The sequence below is a fragment of the Megachile rotundata genome, chromosome 13 (assembly GCF_050947335.1).
Source record: "Megachile rotundata isolate GNS110a chromosome 13, iyMegRotu1, whole genome shotgun sequence".
Classification (NCBI taxonomy): domain Eukaryota; kingdom Metazoa; phylum Arthropoda; class Insecta; order Hymenoptera; family Megachilidae; genus Megachile; species Megachile rotundata.
Window position 1 is genome coordinate 7551399 of NC_134995.1, and position 12088 is coordinate 7563486.

At 35.9% G+C, this 12088-nt stretch overlaps 2 protein-coding genes and 1 non-coding gene across 8 annotated transcripts in view; 2 read left to right on the forward strand and 1 right to left on the reverse strand.

The window, feature by feature from the left end:
- neur (E3 ubiquitin-protein ligase neur) overlaps positions 1 to 6988 on the forward strand; it is a 132982-nt gene extending 125994 nt beyond the window's left edge. For all 6 annotated transcript variants that reach the window (XM_012293150.2, XM_012293151.2, XM_076539191.1 and 3 more), the window contains one exon: positions 119 to 6988. In XM_012293150.2, coding sequence (XP_012148540.1) covers positions 119 to 1232 — 1114 coding nt within the window. In that variant the 3' untranslated portion in view covers positions 1233 to 6988. The remainder of the gene's footprint in view (positions 1 to 118) is intronic.
- Positions 6989 to 8045: 1057 nt separating this feature from the next.
- LOC100880541 (tubulin alpha-1 chain) lies at positions 8046 to 11461 on the reverse strand. The gene is made up of 5 exons (XM_012293163.2): positions 11326 to 11461; positions 10920 to 11136; positions 9859 to 10688; positions 9231 to 9394; positions 8046 to 8379 (listed from the first exon to the last, which is right to left on the reverse strand). The coding sequence occupies exons 1-5, from the start codon at positions 11326 to 11328 to the stop codon at positions 8250 to 8252; spliced, it is 1344 nt and encodes a 447-aa protein (XP_012148553.2). The 5' UTR covers positions 11329 to 11461; the 3' UTR covers positions 8046 to 8249.
- A 505-nt stretch (positions 11462 to 11966) lies between these two features.
- On the forward strand, positions 11967 to 12048 carry TRNAS-GCU (transfer RNA serine (anticodon GCU)). The gene has a single exon. It is a non-coding gene; the product is annotated as a tRNA-Ser (tRNA).
- Positions 12049 to 12088: the final 40 nt, after the last annotated feature.

Below are 12088 nucleotides of genomic sequence, written 5' to 3' on the forward strand. Positions count from 1 at the left end.
CAGTTTTTAATCATATAATACGTCCAGACCCAACCACGTAATATTACACATATCAGAGCTTGCTTTAATCAGTTCCCGGTACAATTTAGTAACAGTACCTTTTTCTTGCATGTTGCAGGACTCGAGGCCGGAACATCCGCTTCAGCAATCAGCAGTGCGTGGCAACTCGGACGGACACGGAATTCTGTCACGGTTACGCGTTCACGAGTAGACCATTGCTGCTGGGTGAACGTTTGGTGGTTCAAATCCTGGCTACGGAGCCAATGTACGTGGGCGCCCTCGCCCTGGGTCTGACATCCTGCGACCCAGCACGACTGACCGCCGAGGACCTGCCAGATGACAGCGACCTCCTTCTGGACCGACCTGAATACTGGGTAGTCTCGAAAGACGTGGCTTCCAGCCCTCAACCCGGCGACGAGATAGCCTTCACGGTGACGCACTTCGGTGAAGTTCAAATGAGCAAAAACGGCGGACCACCCAGCGTGGCGATGCACGTGGACCAAAGTCTTCAGTTGTGGGCGTTCTTCGACGTGTACGGTAGCACGCAGCGTGTGAGGATGCTGGCGGAGAGGCCTACGTCGCCGCCCAGACAACGGCAGAGCAACCCGTCGCCGGTGACCATGCTGCAGCAGAAGCAACAACAGAAGCAGCAGCAACAGCACTCGAATCATAGCAACGCGGCCACGGAGTTATCCAGATTCTCGGAGGTGGTGCAGTTCAAGCCTGCCGTAGGCGGCGGCACGGTGCTCGTGGTGAACCTGCCTCCACAGACAGGCTACGTACCACCCTCTGCGTCCACACCTCAGCCCACGTACGCCTCCTCGGGTGTGCACAGGAACTCGCACGTCCACATGCCAGCGGCAGCTGCAGCAGCTTCCACGTCGCACCCCAGCTCGTCCAGGCAATCCTCGCCACCGTTGACCGGCACCATGGCCAGCACGGGATCCTCCACGTACGTCGAGCCTGTCAACTACCAGAGTCTGGATGGCACCCTCACGTCCCAGGCTTCGTCTCACCTGCAGCAGTGGAGCGAGGGACTGCAACCCACACCCGGGCAACCCAACGAGTGCTCCGTCTGCTACGAGAGGAGCATCGACAGCGTGCTGTACATGTGCGGCCACATGTGCATGTGCTACTCATGCGCCATACAACAGTGGTGCGGCAAAGGTGGCGGCCATTGTCCTCTCTGTCGGGCCACCATCAGAGACGTGATCCGCATCTACAGATCCTGAACAACGGCGCAGGGACTCCACGGAAGGAACAGTTTCATGGGCTGATTCATCTCCCGACTACTTCGTTTTGACTCGTCCTCTAGACAAGCGTGCAGCACTGCCTTTTGTAGCACGGTGTCCATATATATGCCTCTTGGTGTTCTCGTTTTATGGATGAAATCCGTACGCCCAGGGTGTACGGTGGTATTACACTGCCGATTTTTGGCCAACGGGCCCGTCGATGGGAAAGGCACCTCTTCCGGTACCGGACACGTACCAACATTTCTCAGGATACTCCATCGACACGAAGAGGTAACCAGGGAACACTCAGTGCGAGACGAGAACACGAGGTGCGCTTCTGTGAAGGATCCTGGAGGATCCTTTGTTAGTCGGTGTGAGGTTCGCACAGTGGCGTTTAGCGAAACTGTAGCTCTGACGAGTAACTAGGAACGTGTACGTGTGTGCGCCTTCAAGATCGACGAAGAACAAACAAGGAACGAGTGATCGTATGAAAGAGAGACTATGCGCGAATGCTTGATGAAGAAAGCGTGAACGATTGGGAGAGTGATGTTGATCTTTAGGTATTTTCACAATCGACATTAAATATTATCGCTCTACCATCGCCAATTAACTATTACCGTTACTATTATCATCACTTACCGCTGCTACTATTCCCAGCCTTTAGTTTATTACTACGATTATTTTTAATTAGTGATACTATTTGTTTATCCTTCTTAACGAGGGTAGCTTATTTTTTATCGCTCCAGATACACACATCTACACATACACATACACACAAACACACACACCATCGTCTCTTGACGCGTTTTGGAGTGTTTTATATTTGAACACACGTGTGACTCTGTGAGTAGACTAGATTCTTCGTTTTCTTTTTTTCTTTAAAACCTTGACCCTTTGTTTTATCTTGCAATTTGCTCTCGCAGACGGAACACGACTCGTTTCTTACTTTTGACAATAACTTTGTAATGCTTGTCGTTCCACCGTGTGCGTATTATGATACAAGGTTAAAAGCGGCCCGAGCGAAACTTGTCTATGTGTGTTGTATACCGACTACCTACAATTAATCGTACGTATTACCAAAGAAAATAGCGAAACCGTGTACTTCCTTCCCGCTCTGCGTACGTTCTCAAACGAGGTCACGCACTCCTCCACGCAGCCAAGCCTTAAAAGGACGATGGTTTTTTATACGTTTTAGGACTTAGCGTTACCGTTTTCTACCAAGTTCGCGCGTCCCGACTACACCGAGAAAAAAGAAATGAGAGAGAGAACAAAGATGCTCGCTGAATTAGCGATTGCAACGTGTTAGCCCTTTGACTACTTTATACCTTGAAGTACATTGCTTCCAAGTAGAGATTAAATACGCTGTAGCTTTTGGTGCGAACTCCTGATAGACGAAGGGTTAATTGTTGGAAAAATTGAAGAGTACAAACAAGGTTGTAAATATTAGCAACTTTGTTTATCAGAATATATGTATTACTGAATTTGGGGTCAAATTTGTTTATAGAGAATAACTGTGCTAATATTTTCATCTGTGTTAATGGATTTAGTGTGAACTGTTTTAGGATCAGAAAATGGTATTTGAAAAGATGGCATTTGCATCCTCTGTTTGTACTCTGATTATTAAAGCTTAAAGCAAACTTGTGAGTGTAATTCGAAGATGAAATTTCATTTATATACTGAGTTGATTTTCTGCAAAAGTTTCTGTATTTGTGGCTTTCTATATTCAAAAGTAAATTGAAAACTTACTGAAAATTTCTAAATTTCTACACTGAATATGAGATGTTCCAGGTATCTCAAATTTTGTGAAAAATGAGGAGCATCCATATTGATGCTAACCTAGTTTCGCCACAGTATATCAATAATTTTGAATCGATCTTCGAATTACAATCTGCAAAATCCGAAGAAGAGGTCGACGTAGGTGTTGCACGTATTTTAACCGCAGACTCAGCGTCACATTCCTACCTGAAAGGACCGTATCGAAGAGTACAAGCAAAGTTACTATACCAGGTTGCGTAGTCGTCCCGACAGGGCGAAGTTCAGAGGTTTTTATCAGTGTTGACGACTAAAAAGTGGAATTATTTGAGGATCTCGATCGTCGAGGATCTGGTTCGGTCCATAAAAGTTCCAAAAAAAAGCTGTATCCTCGAAATACTGTAAGTAGGCTGTTGAAAGCTGAATTTCGACCTGGCTAGGTCCGCCATTACCCTCGACGCTCTCGATCCTCATTTTGTTATGAACTAAAAGCGATTTATGAATTTTTCAACACCTCGTACGACCGCTTCCGTCGATTCCGTAAATTCCGCGTTGCAATCCGTCCAGCGAGTGGAACACCGATCAAAATGACTGGCCGCGAAACGATCGCGACCGATCTCGTTCCACGGCCCGTCGAGATGACGAGGATTTATTTTCGTACAGCAACGAGACGACGCCGAACAGACGGCGACGTCTCTTTTTTCCTTCACCGGCCCCTCGACGGCCGTGCCTTAGAGACGTTTATCGGATCTCGTAGCGTCTTGTCGTGTTGTCAAGATGACACACGTTGCTCGCCGAGCTTTGCCGATCGATTGTAGATCGCTTTGGTCTCGTCAGAATTTATCATTCGTTTTCGTTGTAAACTGAACGGATTTGTCATTATGGACTCGCGTTATATTGCCATTTTTGTGGAGTAGAAATTTATTGATTTTATGAATTTTTTGAGGATGCATATTTGAGGGTGGACTGATTTTGAAAGGAATTGAGAGATTTTATAGACTTATTTTATTATAAATATTGAAGTTTTCATGTTAGGAAATTTACTGAGCTCTGAATTTTAATATTTAATAATTTTGTAATTTGAAATTTGGAAAGTTGGACATTTTGAGTTTGTACGATTTGTAATTAAGCTGTAGAATTTATGTTTGTAATTTTTAAATGATTAAATCTTTCTAATTTATAAATTGTCAACTTTACAATATTTGTAGCTTTCAAACTATCAAATTTCTAATGTTTCTAATTTATAAGCTAGAAAATTTCCAATGTTTCTAATTTACCAACTAGTAAATTTATATGTCCACTAGTTTCCAAATTTTCAAATTTACAAGCTTAATTTCATAAATTAATAAATAGAAAATTAACACCACTAATTTATAGAAACACAGATGCTCAAATATACAAGTTAACAAATCTTCATGCTTCCAATTTTGCATACTCTTCCTCGCATTATATTGCCGAAATCATTCAGCTTTATCTCACGCACACTAGATGGCGCTCTAAAGTCCAAGAAGCGTTTTTATCCAACTATAGTAATTATAGCAATATAACCTATAGCAGTCTTCGGCAATATAACGAGAGTCCATAATCTTGCGTCTCAATTTTCAATCAAATTCAATTCGAGTAATCGCTAAGTTGCTAATTGATAAAAACCACACGGCAATCGTGTAAAAATTCTGTGAAAAAACTATTTATTAAAAACGAAAAATCGCATTATTCTTCGTTGAACCTAATTTTCCAAAACAAGCAAAAAATCCGGCGAAGCAAAATCGTCGAACAAGTTGCCTATGGAAGCAAATTGTTCATCAAACAAAAGGATGCTCGAAGCATTCGCTGGAGAGAGAAAAAGAGAAGGTGTAAGAATAGAGAGGAAAACGATGGAAATTGGAACGAAATCGTCCCAAAGTTGTACGAGAACATAGAAAGAAAGTTAAACGGGAACGAGAGAAGAAAATTCTGCTCTAACAACAGATACTCAATTTAAAAGAAAGCAGTAGTGAAATCTCTAGTCCAGCGAGAGGCAGCTTTAATTCGTCTGCCAATCCAAAAAAAAAGAAATCATAGCGTTGATTAAGAGAGCGAGAGAGAGAGAGAGCCAGTCTTAGAGAAAGAAACACGAGTATGAAAGGGTATGTGTGTATGAGAGAGAGAGAGGAGAGATTTTATAAAAAAAAACGAATACAAAATTTTAAGGAAAGAATTTGCTATAATTATTGCGCTATTGAGAATCTCTTTTTTTCTTCAGTTTTAGTGGAACATTCTGTTGACACTTTGATGGCCAAATTTTATCTTTACTCTACTCACAAGTTTATGGTTCTTTTTTTTTTTTTAAATAGGGTTTTTTGAAGAGTTTTAGGTTCGAATTTAGCTAAAGTGATAGTAGTAGAAATTTTAGGGAAACTTGGTATATTGCCGTTTTCGTATGGGCGAAATTTAGAAATTTAAAAATTTAGGGACTAAATTTTGGATCGGGAATTTTGAAATTTTAGGAACTGCACATTTAAGAGTTTTAGTGGTTCAGAAATTTTAGAAATTTCAGATTTAGTGATTTACAAGTTTTCTGAGTCAGAAATTAAATATTTCAAATTTATAAACTTTCTAGCTTTTCAAATTCAAAAATTCAGAAATTTAGAAGGTAAAATTTACTAATTTTACTTTTCACAATTTTAAATTGTCAAATTTAGGAATTCTGAAATTTAGAAATTTCAAATTTCACAATTTATTAATTTTTGAATTTTTAAATTTTCTCATTCAGGAATTCTAATATTTAGAATTTTCAAATTTCACAATTTATTAATTTTCACATTTTTCAAATTCAGAATTCTGAAATTTAGAAATTTCAGTCTTAATAATTTCATTTTCAAATTTTTTAATTTTCTCATTCAAGAATTCTAACATTCAGAATTTAAAAATTTATTAATTTTCACATTTTTTAATTTTCAGATGTTATTCTGATTTAGAAATTTCAATTTTAATAATTTAATTTTTAAATTTTCTCATTCAAGAATTCTAACATTTAGAATTTTCAAATTTCATAATTTATTAATTTCCACATTTTTCAGATTCAATTTTCAAATTCAGAAATTTCAATCATAATTTAATTTTCAAATTTTTAAATTGTCAGATTTACAAACTTACTAATACTAGATCTAGCGATATAAAAACCGAGAAAGAGCGAGTAATAAAATTACAATTATCTCTATCTCAGATTATCAAAAGTTACTAATATACCCCCAAAAAAAGAACATAAACAATAATAAAAAAAGCAGAAATGACCATCAAAGTGTTAACTCAATCATAGAATTTCTAATTGAAAATCAGGCTTCGATTGATAGAGTGTTCAAATTTCGCCCGTTTTCGCGGGCAAACAATCACGAGCTTCCGTTGAAGAAAGAAGCTTAGAAACCCGAAAGAAGACATGTTTCATATTTTTTCTGTAGAACAGGTATCCTGGACGAATATTACATTGTGTCTTATCAGCATATAATCGATCGATGTTTATCTTTTTTTTATTTGAATTATTGTGAACATAGAAGAAAACTCGATTAAGTCTGGGATTTCCTTTTTCGATTTTGGAGATTTTAGTTCAAGAGACTTTAGTTTGAAACACTTTAGTTCTTTATTTTTATTATTACTTTTTATTCATATTCATATTCATATTCATATTATTATTATTATTAATATTATTATTATATATTGTCGTTTGTTCTTTGCATCGCTCGGCGTGATACGCACAAACGCTACGAGTATAATGCGTTGAGAAATGTGTATCGTTCTCTCATATCATCTAAATAATTATAAACGAATGTGCTCTGTCCGTTTACGTCGCGATTAAAAGGATAAAAAAATGTCACCCTGTCCTACCCCGAGATTCGAAAGAAGATTCTATGTGCGATAAGAGTTCTCTGTAAGTGTAAAGATGCCGATTACGAATTTATACATATGTAATATAATTCGTGTAGCCGCGTGTTGTCCTACACAATAAAAAAGCCTGTAATATCTATGAACACTCGTGTCATTTTCTTCACCCTATTCCTAGATTTCTACGCAAAAATACAATTTAACAATTATTGTTAAAGAAAGTAAAATAATTAAATTCAAGACCTAAGATTTATTGGAAGTATGACACATTTTTTATTTTATTTAGTGTTGAAAATTAAGGACCTATTTAATTTTATTTTACTTTGAAAATTAACGATGAATTTTATTTTTTTTTTTGTGTTAAAAATTGAAGTTGAACTTTATTTTTGTTCACCTTGAAAATTGAAGATGAATTTTATTTTTTGATGTTGAAAATTGAAGATGAAATTTTCATCCTTTCATGCTAAAAATTAAGGATGAATTTAATATTATTTCATACTGAAAATTGAAGATGAAATCATTTTTTTCATGTTGAAAATTGCAGTTGAATTTTTTTCACCTTGAAAATTGAAGATGAAATAATTTTTTCTTCACGTTGAAAATGAAAGATGAATGTAATTTTATTTAACATTGAAAGTTGAAGATGAATTTTATTTTTTTCATGTTCAAAATTGAAGATGAAATTTTCATCCTTTCATGCTAAAAATTAAAGATGAATCTCATATTATTTCATACTAAAAATTGAAGGTGAAATAATTTTTTCTTCACGTTGAAAATGAAAGATGAATGTAATTTTATTTAACATTGAAAGTTGAAGATGAATTTTATTTTTTTAATGTTGAAAATTGAAGATGAAATTTTTATCTTTTCATGCTAAAAATTAGAGATGAATCTAATATTATTTTATACTGAAAATTGAAGATGAAATAATTTTTTCTTCACGTTTAAAATGAAAGATGAATGTAATTTGATTTAACATTGAAAATTGAAAATTTCTTTTTTAAAGCAGAATAAATTCTGTTTAATTAGTTCTGTTAATATCTGTTAGTTCTGTCAATAATATTTCCTAAAAATAAATAATGGTACCACAAATTGATCTATCAAAATAATTGTCAATCTTCCTAAAAACCTAGAAAGTAATAAACAATTCAAGCAGTCAGCCTTTAAATAATAATCAACGGTTACCCTTCAAATAATAACCAATTTAAACAGTAAAAAAATATTTTATTTACAATAAAAAATACTGTCTAAACAACATAATGTACATAAAACATTAAAAATAAAAATCACCTAGCAAAATGATACAAAGAGCGAGTACGAACAAAATGAATAAAAATAATGTATAATCGATACAAAGGGGATGAGTCGTCTGTTCTTGAAGATCTACTTCTAAAATGAAGTAGACGTTTAATTTTCTTCTTCACCCTCGCCAGCGTCTGTCGAGTCCATGCCAACTTCTTCGTAATCTTTTTCCAATGCGGCCAAATCTTCTCTGGCTTCGTTGAATTCAGTCTCGTCCATGCTTTCACCGACGTACCTTAAGAAAAATAAGTACAATTTTTCTTTTTGACCTTAATACGGTTCTATTGAATTTGTGGGTTATTCTGGGAACATTGGTGTAATGTTATTTTAAGAATTTATTGTAGTATTTGTTGTAATAGTTATTTTGTTATTTATTGTGAAAATTATTCTGATAATTATGCTAATAGTTAAGCTGTTATTTATTGTAAAAATTATTGTAATGGTTATGCTAATAGTTATTCGATTATTTATTGTCAAAATTATTCTGATATTTATGCTAATAGTTATTGTAATAATTATTCTGATATTTCACATATTTTCATATATTTCATGTGTTCGTATATTTATTCTGTTAGTTACTCTAATAACTACCCTAATTACTATTCCAATAATTATTCTAATGACTATCCTAATAATTATCACAATAATTATTCTAATAACTACCCTAATAATTATTCTAATAACTACCCTAATAATTATCCCAATAATTATTCTAATAACTGTACTAATATTTATTCTACTAAAAATTCCAAAAATTATTCTAACAGTTATTTTAACAATATACTAAATGTATTAGTTCATTTATTCTGATAGGGACGTTTCTAAAGAGGGTAGTTTCCAAAAGCGTAATTGCATGAATTAATTAAAAAAAAAATTTGTAAAAATTCTAAGTATTCTTTCAACAAATATTATAAATTAATATTACACTGATATCTAAATAAATGAAAATTAAGTGAATGAAATCTATCAGTTAATTCAATAAGATTAATTCCTGAAAAATGTTGACAGTCAATATTAAATATTAATAGAAGTAAATAGAAGTACTTTTTTATTAGGTTCATGATTAGTAATGAAGAGTAAATTTACCAGTGAACAAATGCTCGTTTTCCAAACATTAAATCGAACTTTCTGTTTAACCTTGTCCACGCTTCTGCGATTGCAGTTGTGTTTGCGAGCATCGCCATCGCTCTTTGTACTTTGGCTAGATCACCTCCGGGTACCACAGTTGGTGGCTGGTAATTAATTCCCACCTGAATGGTAATTGTAATTAATTAGCTTGTTCAATCCATTGGAAATAATATTTAAAATATCTATATTTTATATCTTCATAACTCTACGTCACTATATCCTTATATTTTCATCTCCCAAAATTTCTATCTTAACAAAATTATTCATCTGTTTACCTAAACCCCTACACAAAGAATTTTCGTGTACTAGTTTCGTGCAATAGTTATTCTTTATCTCTCTCCACCCCTCTCATTCCCAGATTACAAAAAACGCCCCACAAAAATTTTACAAATCAATTTACACCAAAAACTTCACAAATCAACTGATACCAAAAATTTCACAAATTAACTTGCATCAAAAATTTCACAAATCAACTTCCACAAAAATTTCACAAACCTTGCACCAAAAATGAATCCAATCCCTCAACAAAGTTCCTCCCTCCAGAACAAATCTGCCCCTTTTACAATAACAAAAGCGGAAAAACTACCTTAAACCCAGTGGGACACCAGTCCACAAACTGTATCGCCCTCTTAGTCTTAATGGCCGCAATGGAAGCGTTCACATCCTTGGGCACCACGTCTCCCCTGTACAGCAAGCAGCACGCCATATACTTCCCCCGTTGTGGATTGCACTTAACCATCTGCATAGCCGGTTCGAAGCACGACGACGTGAGTTCCATCACCGTCAGCTGTTCATGATAAGCCTTCTCGATGGACACTATGGGCGCATAAGTGGCCAAAGGAAAATGTATCCTGGGATATGGTACCAGGTTCGTCTGGAACTCCGTGAGGTCCACGTTCAAAGCTCCGTCGAACCTCAACGAAGCCGTGATCGACGACACTATTTGTCCTATTAGTCTGTTCAGGTTCGTGTAGGTGGGTCGTTCGATGTCCAGGTTTCGTCTGCAGATGTCGTAGATGGCCTCGTTATCGACAAGAAAAGCGCAGTCCGAGTGTTCCAAGGTCGTGTGGGTTGTTAGAATCGCGTTGTAGGGCTCCACGACGGCGGTGGAGATTTGTGGAGAAGGGTAGATCGCGAATTCGAGCTTGGCCTTCTTTCCGTAGTCCATGGAGAGGCGTTCCATGAGGAGGCTGGTGAAGCCTGAACCGGTGCCTCCACCGAACGCGTGGAAGATCAGGAAACCTTGCAGACCGCAACACATGTCCGCGATCTTGCGTATCCTGTCGAGCACCAGGTCTATGATCTCCTTTCCTAGGGTGTAGTGACCTCGGGCGTAGTTGTTGGCTGCGTCCTCTTTGCCGGAGATCAACTGCTCGGGGTGGAATAGTTGGTGGTAGGTTCCTGTTCGGACCTCGTCTGGGATAAGGGATGGAAGATGGATTTTGGGTGCAATTTGTGGTTTGAAAATTTGAAGATTTTTGATTTTTGTATGCTTTAGAAGGTTTTTGGTATTTGTGTAATTTTAGAACTTGTAACTTCAGAATTTGTAATTCAAAACTAGCAAAATTTACTATTATGTTATTATCATTTTATGTGAAGAAAAGAATGATTGAAGATTGTATAAAATAATGGTTATTAAAGTATGACCTATGACTGTGGGTTCGAGGTCCAGGAACACAGCTCGAGGTACATATTTTCCACCGCCGGTTTCGCTGAAGAATGTTTGAAAACCGTCATCGTTTGAGCAACTTGTGGGTGGTAGCATTCCATCCGGTTGAATGCCGTGTTCTAAACAGTATAACTCCCAGCAAGCGTTGCCCATTTGGACACCTCCTTGCCCGATGTGAACCGACAGTACCTCACGCTAATAATAATATTCGAGTTATCACACTTTTTTTATTAATTTGAACTTTAACTTTGATTGATAACTTATCAATAACATCAACTGTGATGCGTGATGTATATTGTGTGACAATTTGAAAAAAATTAATTTGTGATTATTTATGTGAAAGATGAATTAATTTGAATTTATAGATTGTATAAATTTAATTACCATTTTGGCGAATTCTTAAGATCTTAATGAAAAGGGTTGAGGTGAAGTATGTTAACGGGACGATCATCCAAATTCAACTGAATAAACACTTTCTGTTAGAGAATTTTTGTTTTCGTTGCTGGGAGACAGCAATTGCGATAATCTATTCGGTGGTGTAATTGAAAATCATAAAATCACACGGTCAAAACTAATTTAAAAAATTACTTAAAATAGCACTATACATTTAAGATTATTTCTACCAATTACACATGAACAAATTATGACAGTAAATATCAATAAATAAAAATTAAGTGTTCCGTATATTAAATGATAAATTTTATTTTACAAAATTTTTGTGACATACAAATTGTAAAATTGTAAACTTATAATTTAAATGTGATGACAATAAATAAAGTGGTTATTAATTCCATTAATTTAAATATATTAAGTATTTGTTAATTTTAATATTAATTTAATATTGTAATATTAGTAAAATTAATTCAATAATTTTTAAATATTGCTACAGTCTTCGATTTTCATATTGCAGTAACTTTAAGGTAAAATTTAAAAAAGAATGTAATACGTTAAATTGTTAAAAATGTTATATCTGATAAGGGGTAGTCACCCCTGTTCGAATGACATTTTTTAAAGATATACACAGGGACGAGGTGGCCGAGAGGTTAAGGCGTTGGACTGCTAATCCAATGTGCTCTGCACGCGTGGGTTCGAATCCCATCCTCGTCGGGTGAGAAACATTTTTGCTTTTACAATTCACATTTTTATT

Excerpts from the sequence above, each read along its gene's own strand:
- LOC100880541 (XM_012293163.2), bottom strand. Across the intron at positions 10,689-10,919 it reads CCTCGAACCCACAGTCATAG|ACGAGGTCCGAACAGGAACC; the intron begins GTCATACTTTAA and ends CCCTTATCCCAG. Across the intron at positions 9,395-9,858 it reads GGTGTCCCACTGGGTTTAAG|GTGGGAATTAATTACCAGCC; the intron begins GTAGTTTTTCCG and ends ATTACCATTCAG.